This window comes from Mirounga leonina, unplaced genomic scaffold, assembly GCF_011800145.1.
Source record: "Mirounga leonina isolate KUSES-001 unplaced genomic scaffold, KU_Mleo_1.0 Mir_129, whole genome shotgun sequence".
Classification (NCBI taxonomy): domain Eukaryota; kingdom Metazoa; phylum Chordata; class Mammalia; order Carnivora; family Phocidae; genus Mirounga; species Mirounga leonina.
The window spans coordinates 41,237,300-41,262,281 of NW_023270323.1; the positions used below are offsets into that span (position 1 = coordinate 41,237,300).

Consider the following 24,982-nt stretch of genomic DNA (forward strand, 5'->3'; position numbering starts at 1 on the left):
GAACCTCTGTTCTAGAAACTACCAATAGGCCACATATAGTTTAATGCAATTTGTATGGCAAAACGTGTGAAAGTTACTAAAATGTGTGATAATCTGCTGTTTTTTTTCTCTACATAGACTACTTTGCTGTATTGCCCTAGTTCGATAGATTTACAGACATTGGCAGAATGGAACTCTTCTCCTATCAGCCACCAGTTTGATGTGATTAGTCCATCACACATATGGATATTTGCACACGTGACCCAAGGCCAAGACCCGTGGATTATAAGTCTCTCCAGTTTTTTAAAGCAGGAAAACCTTCCCAAACACTGCTGTACAGCTGTGAGCTATGCTTGGATGTTTGCATACACAAGACTTCAGTTGTTGTCCCCACAGGTTGATATAAAGTAAGTTCTTTTCCTAGTGTAAATTTTAAATTGTGTAGACTGTCAGTGTCTATATGTATTTGAAAAGTCATACAAGTTGGAAATTCCACAAATAAATAACATGCCATAATGTTTTGATGTATTAAGGAGGGAGATGAAAGATGTAAAGGATGTAGTCTTATAATGCCTTCATCCTTTTCATGTCATTCAGTCTCACCAGATTGTTAGTTTACTTAATAGCACAGTGCTTGGTACATAGTATGTGTCTGATGAATCCGTCCATATTGAAGGAAAGGATCTGAAGAGGAGTATGGATGTGGATATAGATAGGTAAGTTTATAGATGAAGGGTGTGACATGAAGAGATAGTAAGCTCAGTGACCTGTCTTTTCCTGATGACATTATAAGGAAGGCCATCTGCCGATAGGGATTAGTGATAGTAACATTGGATTTTCATTTGGAGGATAATGGTAAAAATTTGGAGTAACTGATGATGTGATAAAGAGGAAGGTCATCATAAGCTGCAATTAATTTCTTCTTGCTCTTAAATATAATAGAGAATTTTTGAACCTGAATTTGAGTTCCTGATTTCACTTGATCTAGTATGCCATTCATCAGATCACATGGAATGAATATTCTCATCGTATAAGTTGCCCATATAAACCCAACACCCAGACAGACCTAACACCTTAGGCTCACATGAAAGGCTGTCCAAACTTGGCTCTAGTCTATATGTTTTTCCATACTTTCTGTCATGGCTACCTATGTATATTCTTATGGTGGACCCAAAAGAACTTCTCAGAGTTCACTGCATGGGTCTACAGTTTCTATTCTATGAGTTTTTGTTCCCATGAACCTAGAATGCCTTTTGTCTTCTGTATCTTCTATATGTGGATATCTGATGTATCTTAAATTCCACCTTATTTTTAAAGCCTTCTCTTACATCTCCAACCCAGAGTAATCATTCCTTCTTTTGGATTTGAATATAGATATTTTTGGTACTTCTGTATGTGTATACACACTGTATATCTGTGTAGATCTCAGGAATTGTGTATTAGATGGTATTTTTTTTAGTGAAAATTGACACTTGCCATCTTGCATAAATAACATTTATGACCTTATCTTAGTTTCCCCTAATTGCCATATTTCAAATTAGAAGGCCTCTCCTACTACCATCTTCTATCTCTTCTGTTGTTCTTCATCACACTTGGCACCATCTGACATTGTTTTATTTATTTCTGTATTGTATATCTTCCCCGGTACACATGATGGCAGTGATTGTTTACAGGGTTGGTTTGGTTTTGTTTTACTGCCGTCACAGTATTTTCTAAAATAATAAAACACTGTTGATGAATTAATGAAGTGCTATGTTTGCTTTGCTTATCTTAATATATAAATGTATTGAAGCCTAGGACTATATGTAGTAGTATTTTTCTGTTTTGTTTTGCTCTCAGTCCTTAATCCCACCAGAATTTTGGTGTTTGGAAAGATTTATAGAATTATTCCAACATATTTTATTGGTCTAATGTTTTAAGACAGAAATTTGACAGAAGCCTTAAAAATGTAGCTATTCTTTTGAATGCTGCAGTTCCATTTTCAGGAATTTACTCAAGAAAATAATTAAACCTTTATTATAGTTAAGCATATATTCAAATGTATAGTGTTGTGTATTATAGGGAAAAATTGCTCTTAGCTAAAATGTCCAATAATGAAAATTTGGACAAAAAAACCTGAAGGTTTGGACAATAAATCTTGATAATCTTTATAATAATATAGCATACAGTCATCAAAAAATGATGTCACAGAAGTATATTCTTTTAATGGAAGATGTTTATTTTTATTTAATTTTTTTTTGGTTTTAAAAATATTTAATGGAAGATGTTTAAAAACTCATTAAATACATGTGAATACAAACAGTATTATTCAGTTTTTATAAGTTAAAGGTGATATATTCATGTATTTATATACATGTATTTGAATTGAAGATGTATAAAAGAGTATCAGTGCTTATATTGATGTGGGGTTAAAGGTGATTTTCATTTTGTTTTCAGTTTTTTTTTTTTTTTTTTTAAAGATTTCATCTATTTATTTGACACACAGAGAGACAGCGAGAGAGGGAACACAAGCAGGGGGAGTGGGAGAGGGAGAAGCAGGCTTCCCGCCGAACAGGGAGCCCGATGCGGGGCCTGATCCCAGGACCCTGGGACCATGACCTGAGCTGAAGGCAGGAGCTTAACGACTGAGCCATCCAGGCGCCCCTCAGTTGTTTTTTTTGTTTCTGTTTTTTTTACACTGAGCATGTATAATAAGTTATAAAATGTGGCCTGATAAAGTATTAACTTCGGTCACAAAAATAGCAGATGAAAATGATGCTACAGTGTGTTTTAATTTTCAGTCAAATAGTCATTTACGTGTTACGCCATTCCACAGAGATTCAGTGGTAGTAATAACACTTCCTGTTAACCGTCTTTCCTAAACTGATAGAATTTAGCTTTAGTTAAAAAAAAGCAAGCCGCCTCGAGAACACGTTGTATTACTTGCTTCCCCCAGTAGCCCCATCAATGCTAAGAAAGTGAACACTGCCGCAAGCAGTGACTCCTACGTCGGCCTGTGGAGAAACTACCTCCTCCTGTGCTGCAGTGCGGCGGCCGCCGCGTCCTCTTCCGCGTCGGCGGGGTCTGTGAGGTGCTCCCCTCCCGAGACGCTGGCGTCCACCCCTGACAGCGGCTACGGCCTTGACTCCAAGGTAAGGTCCCCGGCCGCCACGGAGTCGGAAGGGCACCGTGAGGCAGCGTCTTCAAATTTCCTCTCCAGGGCAATAAAGCAGTTTGGTTGAAAAGTGTATCACTTGTACCAATGATGAGAATAGTTCAAGGAGTCCTCTTACTATGGATTCCTGGTTGGAATCAATTATATATAGTTTTTCTTTGGTGAAAAGAGGGTCATGCTCATTAAATTCATCATATTTTTTTAAAGATTTTTATCTATTTATTTGACAGAGAGAGAGACAGCGAGAGAGGGAACACAAGCAGGGGGAGTGGGAGAGGGAGAAGCAGGCCTCCCGCCGAACAGGGAGCCCGGTGCGGGGCTCGATCCCAGGACCCTGGGATTGACCTGAGCCGAAGGCAGACGCTTAACGACTGAGCCACCCAGGCGCCCCTCATCATATTTTTTTAAAGATTTATCTATTTATTTGACAGAGAGAGCGAGCGAGAGGGGGAACACAAGCAGAGGGAGTGGGACAGGGAGAAGCAGGCCTCCCACTGAGCAGGGAGCCCGATGCGGGGCTCGATCCCAGGACCCTGGGATCATGACCCAAGCCGAAGGCAGACGCTTAACGACTGAGCCACCCAGGCGCCCCTCATCATAATATTTCTTAAAGGAATTTTCATGCCCATTTTTCCTTATTTGATTTCCTGTAGTTCTCACACTTCTCAGGATCCTAAAAAACTCATTTAAATAATTAAATACCTTTGTAGAATTTCCCCAAATTATGTAATGATACTTGATAAGGACAGTTCTTAATAGTCTTCATGCTGTGACACAAAATATTATGAGGTGCTTGAAGAAAATTTAGAAAACTGAGTAAGATCTGGGTGTCTTAAACACCAATGACTTAGAAATAATTTTAATTATTTTTATGGATCAAAAGACATAGAATATCAGAATATCCTCCTACAGAGGAAGTCAGCCTATTATGTAATGGTAAGTATCTGTAAGAAATTAAGAGACTCCCAGAACCCAAATTCTTTTAACGAACTCGCAGTGAACCATTGGACAAATGTTTAATGTTTTTAGATTATGTACACCACAGGTGAATTTTGAAGTCCCATTCACAGTAAAATTTCATCTCCTCGTTGCCCTTGATGAAATACTGATGAAGTGCCAAGTTATTTAATTGGATGTACTATCATTAATGGCTGCTATAAATATATCTATTTTTTCCAGATAATTGGCATCCCATCCCCTTCATCCTTGTTTAAGCATGTAGTTCCAATGATGCGCTCTGAGAGCATGGAAATCACAGAATCCCTTGTTCTAGGTCTTGGCAGGACCAACCCAGGAGCTTTTAGGTAATTATCTTCATATGTTTTCTCTATGCTCTAAAATAGTAAATGCACTACTCGAGAGAAGGTGCGGTAGAGTTTTTTCTAATCAGGACAGTTCGTATCAGTCGTGACATTTACCAGTTAACTAGCCATCTAACATTTAACGAGTCATTTAATTTATTAGACCCTTTATTTCTTCATTTTGATTGAGCAAATAAGATTTCCCCAATGTTCTTCACAGAATTACTATGAAAATCTCATATATACTGTGTATAAATACGTTCTAAAAATGATAAAATGCCATGTAAATTTTTAATATTTTCCTACCTATTTAGACCATGATGTGATTATTTTATAGGTTTGGTCTGTTGCTTAAAACTATAGTTTTTCCCCTTCTTGTTCGAGAGAATTAGATTATTTTTAGAAGAAATATTTATGTACATATATTATTTCATTCTTGATGTTTTTGATATTAACAAAGCAAATCCTTCATTTTTGCCTGAGATTCTGCTTTGTTGTTGCCTGCTGGGCCTTGTATTTATTCTTTTGAGATTGTCCTCTCTTGATCTAAGGTGATGTTTGATGTTTTATCTCTGAGATAACATGAACAACAGAGACTAGGTTAGCAAATTGTAATAGGGCTGTATTTGTGGAATGGCATTCATCATAAATGAGGTTTTGGAGGATTATTTTATGACAAGTAAATAGTATGCTAATAGCAAAAAATGGGTTACAAAAATGATCTCAGCTTCTTAAAAAACAAATTCTCATAAATAGAAACAATCCAAAAAAAAAAAAAGAAAGAAACAATCCGGAGGCAAATACTTTAAATGTCTGCAGTAGTTTTATAGATGATGAAATCGTGGATGCATTTTATTTTCTTATTATCCTTTTTTATTTTCCCAATCATCGACAATGAGCACATTTTCAGTTTAAAATCAGAATATAAGCAAAGATGAAATTATCATTTTCATGAAGTTCATGCCCTTTGACTTATTAATTCCATTTGTAAGAATTAATCCTAAGGAGATAATCAGAAATGAAGACAAAGATGTTCACTGAGGCAGTATTTATAATCAAAAATTAGATAAAATTGGAGCACTCGGTTGGCTTAGTCGGTGGAGCATGCGACTCTTGATCTTGAGACGGTGAGCTTGAGCCCCACGTTAGGTGTAGAGATTACTTAAAAGTAACATCTTTAAAAAAAAATTGGATGAAATTTAATGAACCAGTAATAAATGAAAATGTTTAGAAAAATTATGGTATCCCACCCTGTTATAGAATATTATGAACTAATTAAGGGCATGTGGATATCATTATGCTAGTGTTAAAGGAAGAAAGGATACCTTCTCATACCTGATAGGGTTTCAACTATATAAAATACACGTGGGCTGCAAAACAATGGAACACCAATCTTGACGGTATTTATCTCTGCAAATTAGAATAGGTGGCCTGTACAATTTTTTTCTGTTTTCCCAGTTTTCTACAGTGTGCACGTGTTCTTCTATAACTACAACAATGAGGATTATGTTTAAAACAGTAGAATTAAGGTTAACACTTGTCATTTCACATCATTATATTAGTATTTACATATTTGCACATCAGATTATATCTGTTCAGCCATTAATTTAAAAATGTGTATAATTTTTCTTCTAGGGAACTAATAGAGGAATTGCATCCCATAATTAAAGAAGCACTCGAAAGAAGGCCAGAGGTAAGCCGTATAGTTTTCTGTCATTAAATATTTATTTGGCAGATACTTACTGTCTTCTGTATTCTGTACATTATACCAAAAGTTAGAAATTGAGAAGTAAATATGTAAAAGATGGTCTGATGCAGTTTTCAACCTTTTTTTTTTTTTAAGAGAGAGAGAGAAATAGCATGCAGGGGTGTGGAGGGGCAGAGGAAGAGAGAGAATCTTAAATAGGCCTCACACCCAGCACGGAGCCCAACGTAGGGCTCGATCTCATGACCCTGAGATTGTGACCTGAGCCAAAATCAAGAGTTGGACACTCAACTGACTGAGCCACCCAGGCGTGGTGCTCCTCAACATTTTTTTAATATACAAAATTCTTCCTTCCCCCCCACAGAAGATCTTATGCAGAAACTCATTCTATAAAACATATTAAATTGCTGTAAAGTGGGGACAGTCAGGGTCTAGATCGGGGTCAGGAAAGCTTTTCTGTAAATGGCCAGATAGTAAATATTTTCACCTTTGCAGGCCCTACTGTCTCTGTTGCAACTACTCAGTCTGCATAGACTACTAAACAAAGGGACGTGGCTATATCCCAAAACAATTTTTTTTAGGCAACAGTGGGCCAGGGTTGGCCTGAGGGCCATATTTTGCCAATCCTGGGTCTATGTCCCTAAATCTACAGATCTTTGTCAGGTTCTGAGCAACTTTTAGAAACCACAGGTCTAGTGGGACAGATAGATTGCAAACCATAATTATAACAACGTATTACCCACTGGAATAAAATCACAGATTAGAGGTTGCACAAACTGCAGAGAAGAAAACCTCTGGCTCTGTCTGTCAAGGAAAAGTAGGCCTGAAGCACTGACACTTGAGGTGAAGTTTGAAACATATTCCCCAGTGGACAAGCAAGGGAAAGACATTCTAGGCAGAGAAACAGCATTTGCAAACTTTATAAAAGAATGTGGACATTGCAGATGCTTTTGCATGTTTATATTATGGAGAAAAAGATGGATCAGGCTGCAAAGCAAGAGAGGAACTATCTCATGAAAGACTCCTGGTCTCAGCTTTATCCAGTAGACCAGTGAGCACCATATGGCATGGCCATTAGAACTGCCTGGAAAAGCTTCCTAAAAATTAGAGATTCCTGGGCCTATTGAGTGAGAATCCCTGGAACAGAGCCCAGAAATCTTTTAAAAACCACCTTAGATGAGCCTGGTGTAGAAGACTGAGAGTCACTGCTATTAATGTTACAGAGGAATTAAAGCAGGAGAAGGACATGGTGACAATAGGTGCTCTTTTAGAAACTTTAAGATGGCGTCTGTAAGGCTTCACTTCCTTTCTTTAATTCAGCCCTGTAGAGTTGTGGTAGTATCCCCACTTAGTAATTGATCAGACTTTTGTTTCAAAATGATCATGTTGATTATAGTGTAGGGTGATTCAGTCGAGGGAATTGGAAACAAATTGGAATTGGAAACAAAATTAAGTAGCAATATTTATACTTCAGAATTTCAGGGGGAAAAATGCATCATAGCAAGTGAATAGATAAAGTACAATGATGTGCCTTGAATGTAAGATTTATTTTGAGCGCTTTAGACTCACAATCTTTCTGTAGATACAGAATGGAAACAAGTCAATAAAACTTTGCAGAAATCCTCAGAGATTGCTTAGAAACTATCCTGTTGAGTACAATGTGCTGTGAACTTTATAAAGAATTAAGAGAAATAGGAAATGTAATGAGCTGGTCATCAGCAGATTGGTCTATGCAAGGCAGGAAACTGGATCGTGGACTTGAAAGTTGAAAGACTAATTAAGTAGGTTTCCAGTTGCTCTATATTGTGAAAGTTACACCACAGTGACATAATGAACAATGGAAGAAAGTGATACAGTGCATCTGTCTCTTCCTACTACACGAGTTCCCATTGGAAGCAGAATCCAGGGGAGACGTTACAGCAATTATGCTAATCATTAGTACTTTGGCTCTAACAAGACAAATTTATTCAGACCATAATGGTCAGAGAAATTTTTTCTTTTGCATTTAGTTTCTGTGTCAGAATTAATTATGGAGTGGAAGACTTCGGCACGAGCAAAATCTGTGAGGTTTTCTCATTCCCCTTTGTGTTATTTTCCCCCGTCTTTTTGTTATATTTCGGGGAATATCTTAGGGATTCTTTGTCATGCAGTGACAACAGTTTACTGACTGCTTCAGTTGTTTGAAGTTGTCAGATTAGCAAATCACCTGAAATTATAGGATGTTATTTTCTCCCCACACAAGGAGTATTGCCACATAAAACGTCATGTGATTTTCTTTGGCTCGTTAATTTCAAACGATTCCACGCGGATCTCCTTGTTTCAGTAGCCACTACAGTGATCAAAGTCTGCATTGCACATTATTCTTTCCAAGTTACACCAGCAGGTTTTCTGTCAACTTCCCAAAGGACTTTCGCTTAATATCTTTATATCTTTGGGCTAGAATATGAAGCGGCGCAGGCGTCGAGACATTTTGCGAGTACAACTGGTACGAATATTTGAACTGCTGGCAGATGCTGGTGTCATTAGTCACAGGTCAGTGCTGGGTTTTGATTTTCAAAACTTTGGAACGATTAGGGAACACAGTATTTTTTCTCTTGTGAAATATATAAAAACAGAAAAACCCCTTTGCCACAACACAAAACTGCTACACTGAACGTTATTTACAGAAGATGCATCCAGTACGTCAACCAGTGGCTAAAAAACATATTGAAAAACATCTACGACTAGTACTAGATTGCTTCGGGCAAAAATTGGCTATAATGCTCCTAGGATTTTGATATTTGTAGGAATCTAGTAAGTCAGGCAAGTGGACAGTAGCCTTTTTTTGTGACTAACTTAATGATTTCTTACCTCATTTTAAAGATCTATTTCTTTTGGATTGTAAAATCATATGTATAAAGGCTAAACACTGTAAGGTTTGCAAATCTATTCCAATCGACTGTTATTCTCTCCTGTTGGGGACAATTACGAAATCCATGAACATAAATAATACATACATAATTCATAACTTTCCACCCTTCACCAATGAAAACATAAAACCTGGAGTTATTGCTAGAATAAAGGCATGTGGACAGTAAGACCAGCCCCTTGAGGAAAATTCCACTGGCTTTGGGTTGAGAAATAACTATTTCCCTAGGAAGGGTAACTGTGTTGTCTGACTATTGAAGGAGGGGGGAAAAAAAGATCTGATCATCTCCAAAAAAAAGGTAACTGAAAAGAGATCTTGAGTAAAAATGAATGTTAATAAACAAGTGCAGTATTGTGACGTTGGCATTTGTCCTGATTATTTCTTAGTGTACCTCATACCTTCCATAGTTAGCATCAAATGCTTTTGATGAGTGCTTTCAAAATCAAGCTTTAGTTAAGGAGAATTTAGACCACTGATTTACCTTTTCTTTTACAGTAAATGAAAAGAAAGAGAAAAAAGAAACCTCATTCTTTTTTTTGTCCTACACAAAATAAAACAGTGGAAGTTAGGAAAAGAGAATTTGAAACATGCTGGCCTTAATGAAAAAAGTCAACAATGTAATACGTATCTGTATCTTTTTTCTTTCTTTTTTGTTGCTTTTAATGTAGTGTTAGTGAATGAAGAATCTTTGAATGGTACTGTTTGGGGGAACTGCAGGACGTTGGTATATTTAAAATTTACAAAAGCTGTGTTCACTCATTAGCAGTAATGGTTTTGAACACAGTTACGTGTTTTGCTTTTGGTTTTATTGTTTTAGGAGAAAGTAGTACCATAAGGCTGTTGGTATTATGGACTTTTTATTTCCTTAATTAAGGGGGAAAAAAAAAAAAGAATTCCAAAGGCCAAGAAGGCAGGGATCTTTGCTTTGTTCACCCAGCCAATCTGATGTGCCTGATGCATAGGAGGTATTCAATGAATAGTTGTTAAATGAATGCTTTATTCTGAGTCAGGTTGCAATCTATTAAATTGGTTTCCCATCCAGTAATAAATCATTACTCAGAAATTAAAAACATTCCTTTAAGGAATGAAGGAAAACATTTCCTTATGATTCAACATCTTTTATTGTTGTAGACTGATAATTTTAATATTCTATAGTACCATTGTGACTCCTTACTCTTGTTTTCATGGCCACAACTACTAAAAATTATTTTTACTTTAAAAATCACATATTTTAGAAGTACTTTTCAAGTATAGCAAGGAAAAACGATCAAAATAAATGTAAATGTAATAGCCAACCATTTATATAGCATTTATGGTTTACTAATCCTTTCTTATATAGTAACTAATTTATATTGTTACTAAAATGCTCTGAAGTAGCTACTGGTCAAATCTTTAATAAGTGAGGGAACAAGACTGGAATCTGAGACTTCTGACTAACCAAATGACCCCCTTCCAGTCTGTGGTTTCTAGGCTCAGAACCCTTGCCTCAAAGGAAAAATACTGCAGAGATTTTGGAGGCAACTCCATAGGTGTAGATAGAGGACTTGAAAACCAGCACTCTTACTTGAATTCTCTTAAATTTTTGTATCCCCAGTACTTGCTGAGAATAAGTACCTAATGGATATTTGATTGATTGCACTAAAGGCATAATGTGAATTTGCATGGCAGCTCTGAGAATATATAGAACTAGTCTTTCCTCTATCTTTTTTTTTTTTTTTTTTTTGAAGTAGGTTCCATGCCCAGTGTGGAGCCCACCATGGGGCTTGAACTCACAACGCTGAGATCAAGACCTGAGCTGAGATCAAGAGTGGGTCACTTAACCGACTGAGCCACCCAGGCACCCCTCCTCTTTCTACTCTTCTAAACTGATCCTCCCTATCCCATATGCCTCCTTATTTCCTTATTTTGAAAAGCTATATATTTTGCCAGAGAGGGACTAACATTTAGCACTCAGAATAGTTGATTAAAGGTGGATATGGAATTGAATAATAAAAATTACATTAGCAGTTTCTTGATTAAGAAGCACCATCTATTTTATATTTGTAAGCCAAAATCATGTTCATTTAATTTTTTATATAAAGTTGCACACTACCATGATCATGCCAAGTTTAATAAACAGTTGACCCTTGAACATGGATTTGAGCTGCATAGGTCCACTTGTATGTGGATTCTAACAGTACAGTACTGTAAATGTATTTTCTTTTATGATTTTCTTAATAATACTTTCTTTTCTCTAGCTTCATTCTAAGAATAGATTATATAATACATATGACATACAAAATATATGTTAATCGACAGGTTTATGTTATCGGTAAGGTTTCCCACCAACAGTAGGCTATTAATAGCTAAGTTCTGTGGAGTCAAAAGTTATATGCAGATATTTGACTGGGGTGGTGGGAGTAGGTGCCCCTAACCCTCACGTTGTTCAAGAGTCGACTGTATATTATTCTGAATTTGGTTACTAGGAATTTATTTTGATTTAAATTATAATTTAAAACCACATTTTCTTTATTTTTTTCAATATTTTCAGTGCAAGTGGTGGCCTTGATAATGAAACACATTTCCTCAACAACACTTTATTGGAATATGTAGATTTAACTAGACAACTCCTGGAAGCAGAAAATGAAAAAGACTCTGACACACTGAAGGATATCCGATGCCATTTTAGTGCCTTAGTGGCGAATATCATTCAGAATGTTCCAGGTATTCTTTCCAGTTTCTTAAAACATTATTGAATAGTAAGGGACCATCATGTACTTTCTTCCCCTGAGGGTTTGCAGTCTAAGGTGATAAAGCAGCTTATGAACATAGTGGAAAAATACGTTAGCATAACATGGATGGCAAGAGTTTGTTTTACCTTTCAACTAGTGTAGTGAGTAGAAATCGAAAAAAAAGCAAGCCCACATAGATTTTTAATGATATTCAAGACACTAACAAAAAATTTAAGAAATCACTAGAAGAAGCTTCTTTAGGCAAACTTGTTCTAAATACAATGAGCAAAAAACAATTATGTTCCAAATGGTCATTGAGAATAGAATAAACAAGGTACTGCTGAATAATGGAAGGAGGGTGTAGGCTGCAGTTACAAGGTATGCTAAGGATATGGTGTTACTGATTGATTCCTTTAAGGTATATATGCCTATTTTTCCAGTACCTACTATATGCCAGGTACTGGTTTAGGCCCTAGAAATACTGATATTTTCAATTACTTTTTTTAAAAAACCATAAATTATTTACAAGGATGAGACATAAAATGTGACTGTAGCCTTTGGTATACCATGTAAATGCAAATGTTTCTTTTTCTTTCTGTAAAAGAATTATTTTGTTACCTTTAAAAGAACATGCAAACAGTTGACTCTGTGAGAGTGAGAGCATGGGTTGTATTTTATAAAAGAGGCCTGCAAACATTTCTTTAGGTACATTAATTACAAATGCAGGAGGCCTGTTTTGAACTTCAGAGGGAAATGCTTTCCTGATCTGAAGCTCAGTTAACATAAAGATATAATTTAGTCCATTACTAAACATTTGTCTACAACTTCCGGATTGGTTCATTAAGATACTGTTGAGTTTCTTCAACAAGGATTGACGCAGAGAACTTGTAGGTAGAATTTCCAAGTGGAAAGAATTCTTGGAGATCATCTCAACCAGTGGTTTTCAAACGATGTTGTTTCTCTTCTGGTGCCATCAGCAAGAAGCAGCAGAATAGAATGGGTTTAGACTCTAGGCTTCACCTCTTACTTCCAGTTGATCAGCCCCTCCTTTGTCTGTTCTGTATATCAAGAGTCCATGTAAGGATTCTTTTAAAAAGATAGCTGTGCAGCTGAAAACATACAAAGCTCAAAAACAGCTTACCTATTCCAAAGCTTTGTCTTGGCAATGAACCAAGATCCAGAGTTGCGTTCATGTTGATGTCTTGGCCAAGCTTACCATGTAGCCAGCAACAGCCGGGGAGAAGCAGGGTCCTGAGTCCCAGCTCTGTGCCAGCCTCTGAGCAGTACGTTGCCCGCCTTGAAATTCTGCTTGCAGAGATCCTGTTTCTCTCATAATGCTGAGCTACATGATGTTAGACTGCAGCCCTGTTTCTGGGTCTTGCATGTGCATCAATGATTACTGTCACCAAGGAGGTTTTTTGGTAGGTGAAAATGAAAACTTTTGCTTGCTTTTTTGCAGTGTTATATACTCAATACCAAATAAGTTGACATGCATGTTAAAAAGAAATGGAAATAAATTTTTTCCCATCTTTTTTTTTTTTTTTTTTTTTTACGTACAGTGCACCAGAGAAGAAGTATCTTCCCTCAACAGAGTCTTCGTCACAGTCTGTTTATGCTGTTCAGTCACTGGGCAGGTCCTTTTAGCATCATGTTTACACCCTTGGACAGATACAGTGACAGAAATATGCAAATTAACAGACATCAGTACTGTGCACTGAAGGTATTGCTTAGAAATCTGATTTCTTTTTTCTTACGTGAAGAGTGCAGTTAAATTTTTTTTTGTCTCTCAATTCCTAGTAGTATAAAAAGGATAGATTTCTTCTGAGTACCTGAGAGTATATTTGCCTGCTGTATTCAAATATTTATACTGTATGTTGATTTAAATACATAAAATACAATGTAAAAAGTTACAGAATCTACCCAAAATTTAAATGCCATTTTCTTAAAGAACTGAGAATCGCCTCTTTTTTCCTACTTAAGTACTTTTTCTTGGTCTTTTTTTTTCTCTTCTCTTCCAGTACTGTCCAAGCTCATGCCTTATTTGGTATCATGTATTTACTTACTACTCATCATAAATTACTTAGTTTCAAAAATTGCTATTATACTCTTCTTTGTAAAGGAAAGAATTAAAGATATTGTGGCTACATAAGCATGAATAAAAATACCCTGCCTCTTCTCATTAAGCAACCAGCAGAAAACCTCTTGGATGTTTTAAGTGTAATTCTGATATTATTGTTTGAAGGCTATGTCTGCTGTACTGTGTTGTGGCCCTGTTGCAGATAATGTGGGACTTTCATCAGATGGCTATTTGTACAAATGGTTGGATAACATTTTGGACTCTCTGGACACAAAGGTGATTATGATGGTGCCTTGAAGATTTCATAATAAATCACACTGTGTTTTTTGGAATTATAGTATGACCCACTGAAAACAAATCTTTTTTTTTTTTTGAATAAGATAGGTTAGAATTATATGCAAAAAGCATGTTGTGTAAAAGAGGATGCAATATTTTAAGAAATTTCTAATTCTTATTACTTGTTTAAATAATGTTAATTTCCCTTTTATATTATAGGATTAATACAGTAGTGTGTGTGTGTGTGTGTATATATATCTCACGATAGGGTTCTAGATCTTTAAATAAAATACTAATATAGAATACATTGAGCTCCATGGAAGAAATACGTTATGTTTGATATCATTTTCTTGACCACTCTCCAATTAATCTTCCTTGCCTTCCCTTTTCCTTATTCTCCTACTGTATATGCACAGACTTCACGATTTAAAACAGGACTTAGATTTTTTCCCCTCAGAATAATTTTTCTATTGGCTTATCAAAAACAAGAATAAAGCTTGATAAAAATAACTGGAGAGGTTAATAACTCACTTTTCTGAAAGCACTTAATCACTCTTCGTATTCATCAGCCGCCTTGAGGGCTCTGCTGGAGGAGAGAATTGTACTGCTTAGAGTCTTGGGTAAAAAGCAGGAGACCAAGTATAATTTATCCATGTCATTTGTTTTTTCCTTTGGCCGAATAAAATGAGAAGGAGTTGAACAAAATGAGACTGAGTTTTGTGCTTAAATACAATAAATATATATATACTATATTATTTTAATAAAAATGTAGAGGAGTAGTTATATATAATACATAAATTTCTTTATCCTGGGCAATGTTGTGACCTTTACGTAGGTGCATCAATTGGGCTGTGAGGCAGTTACATTACTGCTGGAGCTGAACCCGGACCAGAGCAACCTGATGTACTGGGCTGTGGATCGATGTTACACTGGTTCCAAGAGAGTGGCAGCCGGCTGCTTTAAAGCCATAGCTAATGTATTCCAGAACAGGTACTCCACATACTGTCTTCCATATTTTATTTAGCTTTTCTTTTTGTTTTATCTTCCTTCTCTTTTCTTTAAGAAAATGTTTCCTTTTGAATTCAGAAATACTAAGAAACCAGTATTTTCTCTCCTTGAGCTCTACTGAAATTTAACCAGAATAAGAATAATGATCACCATGCTTCTGTTGTGTACCTTTTGCCTTAAAAAAAAACAAAAACAAAAACAAAAAACCCAAAAAACAAAAAAACACCTAGTCATAGGCTTAACACTTGATGTCTGCAGCCTTGCCCTTTGTGTACCATATTTATTAATGGTGTGAAAGCTTCTAAAACTTCTCTAACATGTAATATTTGTCCCTAGGGATTATCAGTGTGACACGGTGATGCTCCTAAATCTGATACTGTTTAAAGCAGCTGATTCTTCTCGAAGTATCTATGAAGTTGCTATGCAACTTTTACAGGTTTGTAAGCAAATGTTAAAATATTACTTATTAATGATTTAATGAAGCATATAGATATTTAGCTTTTTTTTTTTTTTTTTAAGATTTATTTATTTTAGAGAGAGAGAGTGTAAGAGAGTGCGAGGTAGGGAGGGGCAAAGGGAGAGGGAGAGAGAAACTCCAGCAGACTCTGTGCTCAGTGCGGAAGTCTGATGCAGGGCTTGATCTCATGACCCTGAGATCACGACCTGAACCGAAACCAAGAGTCGGACGCTCAACTGACAGTGCCACCCAGGAGCCCCTGGGCTTTATTTTTAATAGGGAGGCATGGCATCAATTCCTGATTATCATTAAAAATAGAAGACAAAGATAAGTGGTGCCTGGGTGGCTCAGTCGGTTAAGCATCTGCCTTGGGCTCAAGTCATGATCCCAGGACCCTGGGATCCAGCCCTGTATCTGGCTCCCTGCTCCGTGGGGAGTCTGCTTCTCTCTCCCTCCCTCGGCCTGCTGCTCCCCCTGCCTGTGCTCTCTCTCTGTCTCTGTCAAATAAATAAATCAATAAATCTTAAAAGAAAAAAGACAAAGATAATATGGGTCACTCAGGTCTACAAATAATACAGACTGTTCAGAAGTGCGTTACAGAGGGCTTAGGTACATACTCGCACATACACACCTGTATGTGCCAGTGTGTGTACACATAAAAACGGAGTGGTCAGGACCTGCGTGTGCATGGAACTGTTTCTGTCCAGCAGATAAGAATAATGTGAGCTAAATGTTTTTCTGAGAACCAAGTAAAAAGTAATTAGCCCTTTCATGATGTGCTTGTACAGTTTTTCTTTCTTAGACCAAGAAAAATAACCTAGAAAGTTAACTTACCAAGCATGGAGGTAGCATTATTTTACAGTATCTAACTAATTGGTAATAGGATGAGTTTCTTCACTCTTAACCAAGTTAAGATTCAAGAAGACGCTGATGTTTCCAGAGGGTTTGACATGGTACTGATGCTGGTAGCTGCCATCTTGGGAATTAAACCCTCATGACTTTATTAATTAAGAAGGTTCAGTGCTGTATCTTTACATAGTGTAATGTTAAAATAATTTTTAGCTCATATTCCATATTTAATCTGTATTTAACCAAGATCTGTTAGAGGATTTTTTTTTCACTTGTTTTATATAATCCTGTTTTTTAACTGGAAAGTGGTAAATCTTCTTCAAGTAATTGTATATTAAGTTGCTAAAGTCATTCTCAGACTATGCTACTAACCCAAACCATTAGAATTAAGCACAAGGAGTATAAAGCCTTCTAAACAGTTACAGATCTTTTGCAAACATTCCTGGGAATTAGAAGGTAACACCTGAAATACTTTACAATATGCCTAACTATATAATTTTTAAGCTGGAATAATTCTTAGGAGAAGATTTTATTTTTCCGTTGTAGCTGAAATTTAGAGGACTCATAAAATCTTGAATCTACATTCCTGCAGATCCTGGAACCGAAGATGTTTCGCTATGCTCACAAATTGGAACTTCAGAGAACAGATGGAGTACTCAGCCAGCTGTCTCCGCTGCCGCATCTGTATTCTGTTTCATACTATCAGTTGTCCGAGGAATTAGCAAGGGCCTATCCTGAGCTAACTCTTGCCATATTCTCAGGTATGATCGTTGAACTGGTCAGTGGGTTTTCTTTAGCAATCCTTTCTAAAAAACTACTTTTAGGAAATTTTAAATATATGAAATTGGAGGTTGATTCAAAACAGAACATGTCTTTATGTAAGAAAATTTTTTCCTTTAGTAAGAATGTTTAATACTACTCTATCAATATATATAGATTTCTTACTACTGTAGTCTTGCCAAGGCTTCTCACTTTGCCTTCCCTTCTCCACCCTGGGGAGGGGGGTGGGAAGGAGGGGGCTTCACATGCAATTTAAAGATGTTTCTTGGGTAGACACAGAACTTCCTAAGTGTTTTAGTACATATTTTATCTTGTGTATTGGTCTGTCTTTAATAATAAAAATGGGCAGGGATAAAGATACAGGTTTCTTTCTATAAGTAACACCTCTCATCATAGGGGAAGGTCCTGTACTGCCCTGAGCAAAACTACTGCTAGGATCCCACATTGCTTTCTGTTCCCATTTTCTTTTCTTGGGCCAATGACAGTTCCTTCCAGGGGTTTCTAAAACTGTGGGACTATGTGTCAGGCAAGATGTCCTCTCTGTGTGGATCTCCCAGGACTCAGATTTAGGACAATTTTTGTTTAAAATTTAGTTTAACCTCCCGCCCGATGAACACACTATTGCATGTGCTCCTAGAGTGCTTTGTCCTTTTACTGATTTTTAACACAGAACACTTAGGTAGTTTTTCTGCCTTTCACTTGTAGCGAGATCTTATTTTAGTCTGAGAATTGGACATGCACCAAAATGGGCATCCAGGAGATGACAAGATTCTGCCATGGATCCTTTCATTTGGCCTCAAGATTTAGTGACCTTAGCTTCCTTGGAGCGTCTTTCCACAGCACCCATTTCAGCTGTAGAAATAGTTTCTCATCCCTCACTGACCTGAATGAGGAAAAATCTATTTAAATTCCTCCGACATTTAGTTCTTAAAGCAGTTTAGCTGTTTGGTTTGCACTGATAGACGGCAGGGATCATGCCCTTCCGTTTTCGCAACAGTCCTGACAGCCCTTTCGGGGTCAGTGTGGGTGGTCATCAGTGTGGAGCGGTGGTTGCCTGGATCACCAATCCTCTGCCGGGCTGCTTCTCCAGCCTCCCACAGAGCAAGCAGAGCAGTCCAGCTGAGTCTCAGAGCTCAAGAAATTGGTGGCAAGGGCAGCTGGGATGTGTAGACCATGCCCCCAGCTCCCTCGCCTTGTCCTTCACTTCTGTCTTCAGATACTCGTCATTAGGATCTGCTAATTGTAACTCCTTGCTTTAAATGGTCTATTCTAAACCAAAATATAGCCTGTAAACCTGCTCAGTGCAGTTTTCACTTTTACTGTTTCCAAGGCAAGATGAGCAGAGTGTTTGTTAGGGATTGTATGGGGCAGCTTACTGATAGAAACTTTGCCCACTTTGAAATTTGAGGGTCCTGCTCCTTCCTTTCTCTGGGACCAATTGTGGTAATTTTTAAGTGTTTTCAGCTCCCTGGCTCTTCCCATCCTTTTCTGCCTTTACACCCACTTCTGACCCGTTCCCTCATCCCTTTACCTGCCTTGAGTATCCACATTCACTTTTTCCATGTTCTCAGTCCTTGTGCATCTTCAAAAATGACCTTCAGACTCCATCAGTGTGAGTTTCCTCTCTGTGAACTTACTGAAGACTTCCTAACTGCTAAATCTAATCAACTTTTGGTCTTCAGTCTGTTTGCTACCTTGCCAAGCAATTAATGTTAGTCACCTTACATTTCTTTAAATCCTGAGCTCTCTTGATTTCTAGACATTTATTATTTCCTGGTTTTCCTTCCAGTGTGAGCTATTCCTTTTCTGTCACTTTTGGTGGATTCGTTTCTTCCATCTTAAGTATTCGTGTTCCTAGGCCTCCTTCTCAAGAGACCCTGTCTCCCTGAGGGAGGTCATTGCCGTTGCTGGGGCCCCAGCTCCCCCACACACCACCTCTCCCCTGGTCGGGATCTCATATCTTACCAGAGGTTAATTACAAATCAAAGGAAATGGAAATGATACCGGTTGTTTCCTCTTTTGGCTTGTTTTTAATGACAGAGATAAGCCAGAGAATTCAGACAGCTCACCCTGCTGGGAGGCAAGTAATGCTGCACTATCTCTTACCGTGGATGAACAACATTGAGTTGGTAGATCTAAGACCTTTGCCCACAGCAAGGCGGCATGAGGAAGATGAAGACGACTCCTTAAAAGACCGAGAACTTATGGTGACTAGCAGGCGCTGGTTGCGAGGAGAAGGCTGGGGATCTCCACAGGCCACTGCGATGGTTTTGAATAATCTAATGTACATGACAGCAAAGGTAAAGTGGGGTTTGTGTTCACAGTTGCTGCACAGAATTATTAAGAGGAGTCAAAAGGTTAGAAATAGACGAGATCAGATCATCCTGTGATAACCAAACAGATACTTGTTTGAAAAGAACCAAATTCCTTCCTTTAAAACACTTCTCAGTAGATCCAAAATATGTTCTTGGGGGAGGAGAGAATATCATAGATGATTAATGATATATTTATGTTCAGATTTGTTGAAAGAAATGATTATTCCTCTAGAGCTCGGAAAAGATTAAATCGTCTCTTAAACGATTTTCTAGTATTTGATGGTGTGATAAGTTGGGTATTTAATAAGCAATCCTCACTGAAGTACGCGTTGTGTGCCCTGCATCTAGTATGGGGACGGGCTGGCCTGGTCGGAGGTGGAGAATGTGTGGACCACGCTTGCAGACGGCTGGCCGAAAAACCTGAAAATCATTCTGCACTTTCTGATCAGCGTTTGTGGAGTGAATAGTGAACCAAGCCTCTTGCCTTACGTATGTATTCAGGTTCATTTCGTTTTTTCTTTCTCTCTTTTTTTTTTTTAATAAAACTTACCTGGTTTCTTGTAGTACCAGAGTATGGGCAGCAGGAGGGCAGCAGAAGCAAAGCAAGGCCCACAGTGAGGACCCCGCCAGGAAATCACACGTGCCTTTGTTCGTTGCTTCATTCAACCCGTACTGTCTGGCCTTGATCACAGGCCAGGTGCTCTTCTAGGTTCTGGGCCTTTCAGCCCGGTGGGTGATGGAGATTTTATTCTCTGAACCTTCACCTAATGTATTTAATGAATAAATCAGTAAGTTAATAAAATGCAGTCTTGATAAGGGCTGCAGAGGAAAATTGCAGAGTACTGAGAGTGAATAACCGAGGAACCACGGCTCTCTGGGAGGATTGGAGATGATCCTCGAGAGGCAGTGATCTAGATGTGAGACCACAAAATTGAGAGTGTTTATGCCTTCTGCTAGGCTAGATATTAGAGCAGAATGGTGAGTGAGAGAGCTCAGTGCATGTAGAATTGTGCCGACGGCTTCCAGAAGCAAGGGGAAACATAGGAAGAGGTATGCAATGAAGAATGTCACAGTCTTTACCTTCTAGAGGGGAAAGCAATACTTATATCTGCTCAAGTGGAAAATAACATGAGACTATGAAACATGAGGGCTCAACTGGATCCACACAGGTGCACAAATGCACACGTGTGTAAACACACGTCGATGTCAGCCCCTTGGTAGCGTCTCCTAACCACAGAAGAACAGCTGTGCGGAATGTTGCTGTCAAAGTTCTTACAGGTCCTACTTCAAACAAACCATTTAATAGCTTTGCCTGACCTAGCATTTCCCAAGTTACCGTGACTGTTGCATGCCTCAGGATTAATACTCACTGAGAAGCTGTTAGAGAAAGGCGGCTGTGGTGTGAAACAACAAAGTCCCACCTCACCTCTCTGAGCTCAGCTCCTAATGTTCTCCCTCATGCCCCCTGCCTGAGGCCATGAGGATCCCCTTGCTGCCCTGCTCTGTGGCCTTCCCACCTTGGGGCCTTTGCACTCCCCCTGTCTTTACCTAAACAGCCACCTTGCTCCCTCCCTTCCCTCCCTCAGGTCTTTCCTCAAATGTCCTTCTCACTGAGACCTTTGCTGGTCATCCTATCGAAGACTGCAGGTGCCCTGTCCTGACACGTACTTTTTTTTCCTTTCCCTGCTTTGTTGATTTTCCCAGCACTTGTCATCACCAAACATATGTTTTACTTCTTCGCCTTGTTGCTTTCACTTTAGTCAGCGCAGTAGATTCTGTCCTCCAGAGCAGGAATTTTGTCTGTTCGGTTCATTGCTCTCTTCCCAGAGCCTGGAATCGTGCCTGGCACATAGAAGGTACCTATTAATTGGATGGATGAACGCGTGGGTGGGGCTGCAAGAAGACACAAGCGCCATGAAGCCGAGATGAAATTCGGGGAATAACCATTTCCCAGGAACTTAGAAAAGGAGCTATTTTTAATGACAATCGTAATTTCTTAATTATCATTCTTAATCCCTTATTACAGGCCAGGCATGATATAAGCACCTCATCTGCATTGTTTCATTGAATTCCCAGATCTGAGTGTGTGAAGATCACAGCAGTTTTACAGATGAATAAAACAGGGCACAGAGAAGAGTAACTTCTTCAGTGTTGGGCAGCCATTAGCTCTGTCACTAAGTGAATTCCCACTTTGTGGAGAAGGCAGTATAGCTGGGGTGAGGCCGGGGCTTGAAGATTAACAGGATTAGAGTTGGGGGTGGAGGGGGCACGGAGGCAAGAATGCACCTGGTAGGGTCAGCAGTGACTGAATCTGAGAACAGAGAATTAGCAAATAGTTAAAGCAGGTTGGATAGATACAGAGCTGTGTGTAGGTCAGTTATCCATGGGTAATTATTATAAGGCTTCTGGTATGATACAATAAGGCATTTTTTAAGATTTGCCCAGCGGTGGGGCGCCTGGGTGGCTCAGTCGCTTAGGCGGCTGACTCTTCATTTCAACTCCGGTCATGATCTCAGGGTCCTGGGATAGAGCCCTGAGTCAGACTCCGCACTCAGTTGGGAGTCTTCTTGAGATTCTTTCTTTCCCTCCCTCACCCTCTGCCCTGCCCCCACTCTCTAAAAATCAATCAATCAATCTTAAAAAAAAAAAGATTTGCCCAGGGGTCACATAAGGCAGAGTTGCTCAGTTGTCTGTGTGCCGGTGAATCACCAGGGTATCTGGTTCTGGCTCTGGGGGGTGGGTCCTGAGATTCTGTATTTCTAGCAGCTCCTGGTGAAGATGCCTATGCCAGCAGGACCACATTTTTGAGTTGCAAGGATTGAACTACAAAGAAAAAAGAGACATAGGCTGATCAGTTAGTAAGCGATTCATTAATACATATTACTTACATACAGAATGCATACTACTGAAATTTTTTTTTCACTTATTTTACTCCTACTACGTGCTAGGCAAGCTTGAAGTGCTTTATTAAATCTTATTTAATCTTAACAACTGTATGAAATACGTGCTATTGTCCCCATTTTGCAGAAGAGAAAACCAAGAGTAACTATCCAATTGCATAGCTACCAAGTGTTGTCTACACTCCAATCCAGGCTGTGTGGTTTGGGTTCCAGTTTAGTTCTGATTCCTTGCTTTTAATCACTACTCTGTACCTGCTGGGTTAAATAGAGAATTAATAGGGGAAGCAGAATAAAAAATCCTGGGTTTGAAGTCTGAGGAAATTTGGGATGATATTATTAATTGAAATCTCTCCATTAAAAAGACGCTGATTTATAGGAAAGCAATTATCTTTTGCTTTTCTAAAAAAAAAAAAAGGCAAAATAGTAAAGAAGTAGATAATGCAGAAACCATTAAACAGTCAAGTCATCCCAACCAAATACAATGCTGAGGGCCAGATGGAAGACCCTATTAATAAAGCCAATTAATGTCTTATTGTGGATCAGTGTTTAAATTTGAGTTGTGCTTAATTCATCTACCATTTCAAGTTGATCTTATCTGAGAAAATCCGCTTCAAGTTTATGAAATAAAAATTGTGCTTTTTCTTTTCTGAACGATTTTCTCTTGTGACAGGTGAAGAAAGTTATTGTCTATTTAGGTAGAGACAAAACAATGCAGTTGCTGGAAGAGCTGGTGAGTGAGCTGCAGCTGACCGATCCCGTCAGCTCAGGCGTCACGCACATGGACAACCCCCCGTATTACCGAATCACTTCCAGCTGCAAAATCCCTTCGGTCACCTCAGGTAAGAAGTCACTTAAAACTGATAACTTTGTCTCGAAAGAGAAGCTTTACATAACTATTCATGTACTTTAAACAGCATCAAGAAACACAAGCAAACATGAGTCATGTGTGGGAATTAACTTGACAAGACTTCGTAAATCCCCATAGGAGTAAAGAGGTTTGACAGTGGAAGGGTTCTTAGTATTACAGAGGGAAACATACTTACACATATGTGTTTGGAACCGGAATATAGATTTATATATCTTATACAACAAGCATTTTGTAACAAATAAACTTAGTGTGTTAAATATAGAAAAGGCTTACTTACTGACTTACTCTGTAATTTCATATTATAATTATTTGGGCATATATGATACATAACATCCAGTCATGTGAGTGTTATATGTATATACAGATATAATTATTGTAATATTTTGAGTTGAAGAAACTATGTCCCTGAGGGAATAACTTCCATTGAAAATCAGCATAATATCGGGACTATTTCAGATTACATTTCCATGAAAATTCTTTTTCACTCAGTTTAAATTGAATGTTTCTGACATGTTAATAACATCTGTGTAATTAGGAATCTTTTATAATTTATTTTTTGTCATCTATTTTCATCTTTTAGTTCCTTTTGTTCTACTTTCTCAGGGATTTCTAATACCACTTCCATTGAGTTTTTCTTATTTGCCAGAGTGTTAATTCCAAAGAGTTTGTTTTTTAATTAATTTTTTTCTTTAAGAGCACCTTATTCATGTTTCATGGTTGGACTGTCTTTTATATCTGACTTTCTTCTCCCGGCAGAAGAGCCTATTTTCTCTATATTGCTCTGTTTTGATTTGTCTTAGTAAAAGCTTTCCTCAAAAGCCTACCAATTCTAGATCTGTTTTTTGATAAAGAGTGGAATATTGAAAAACTGATCAGATGTTTTGTAGGTATATATGGAGCTTGTTGACTTTGTCATGTGTTGTACGATGATTTCATTGATGAAAGTGTCTATAGGTCTCTTGGACTAATTAGATTCCCCAGACAAAACTCTACTAGTCATCTACCCAAAGTAGAGGTTGTAGGGCTGTGTGTATGTACAAATACATAGAATCCACAGATGGACACACACATACCACAACATAGTCTTCAAGCCTTCTGGTAGCCCCATGGGGTGAGCAGCTTTCAAGGGGGTATAATCTCAAATTTTAGTGTGTGTATTTTCACTCAATCCCCCTATTCTCAATAAAGTTCTTCCTCCTTCAGCTGTATATAATGTGCCCTAGTCCAGAAATCTTTGATTTACTCTTATCCGAAAAGATTCCTGGGGGTGCCTGGCTGGCTCAGTTGGAAGAATATACAACTCTTGATCTCAGGGTCATGAGTTCAAGGCCCATGTTGGGTGTAGAAATTACTTAAATGAGTAAACTTGAAAAAAGAAAAGATTTCTGGAAGTGGAGAGAGACAGCTACCCAGTTATAAGAGGGAGGGGCATAGATTGTGGGGACCAAATACCTCTGAAGTAGATTTTCAACCAAGCCTGCCATTTTAGCAACACTTTCAACCCCTACTCCCAGAGGTACTCAGTGCTGCTAATTCCTGAGTCTTTTGGAGGTTCAGCAATATAGATATAGAAACTTCTTGGTTTCCCCCACTACCAGCTTTAAGATTCAGCCTTTTCAAAGCTAAATTACTTCTTGTCCATTTGTTTTCCAGCATCTAGAATTTAGTTGGTGTTGTTTCCTTTCTCTCTTGGT

The 24,982-nt window shown here is 38.1% G+C and overlaps 1 protein-coding gene across 4 annotated transcripts in view; it reads left to right on the forward strand.

Annotated features, from left to right (window-relative positions):
- The window catches only part of FRYL (FRY like transcription coactivator), a 259,607-nt gene that overhangs the window by 175,157 nt on the left and 59,468 nt on the right, over positions 1-24,982 (forward strand). For all 4 annotated transcript variants that reach the window (XM_035005015.1, XM_035005016.1, XM_035005017.1 and 1 more), the window contains 14 exons: positions 118-386; positions 2,915-3,110; positions 4,313-4,437; positions 6,070-6,127; positions 8,580-8,671; positions 11,578-11,750; positions 13,318-13,478; positions 14,001-14,111; positions 14,947-15,101; positions 15,456-15,555; positions 17,018-17,186; positions 19,246-19,505; positions 19,869-20,009; positions 23,091-23,259. In XM_035005015.1, coding sequence (XP_034860906.1) covers positions 118-386; positions 2,915-3,110; positions 4,313-4,437; positions 6,070-6,127; positions 8,580-8,671; positions 11,578-11,750; positions 13,318-13,478; positions 14,001-14,111; positions 14,947-15,101; positions 15,456-15,555; positions 17,018-17,186; positions 19,246-19,505; positions 19,869-20,009; positions 23,091-23,259 — 2,179 coding nt within the window. The remainder of the gene's footprint in view (positions 1-117; positions 387-2,914; positions 3,111-4,312; positions 4,438-6,069; positions 6,128-8,579; positions 8,672-11,577; positions 11,751-13,317; positions 13,479-14,000; positions 14,112-14,946; positions 15,102-15,455; positions 15,556-17,017; positions 17,187-19,245; positions 19,506-19,868; positions 20,010-23,090; positions 23,260-24,982) is intronic.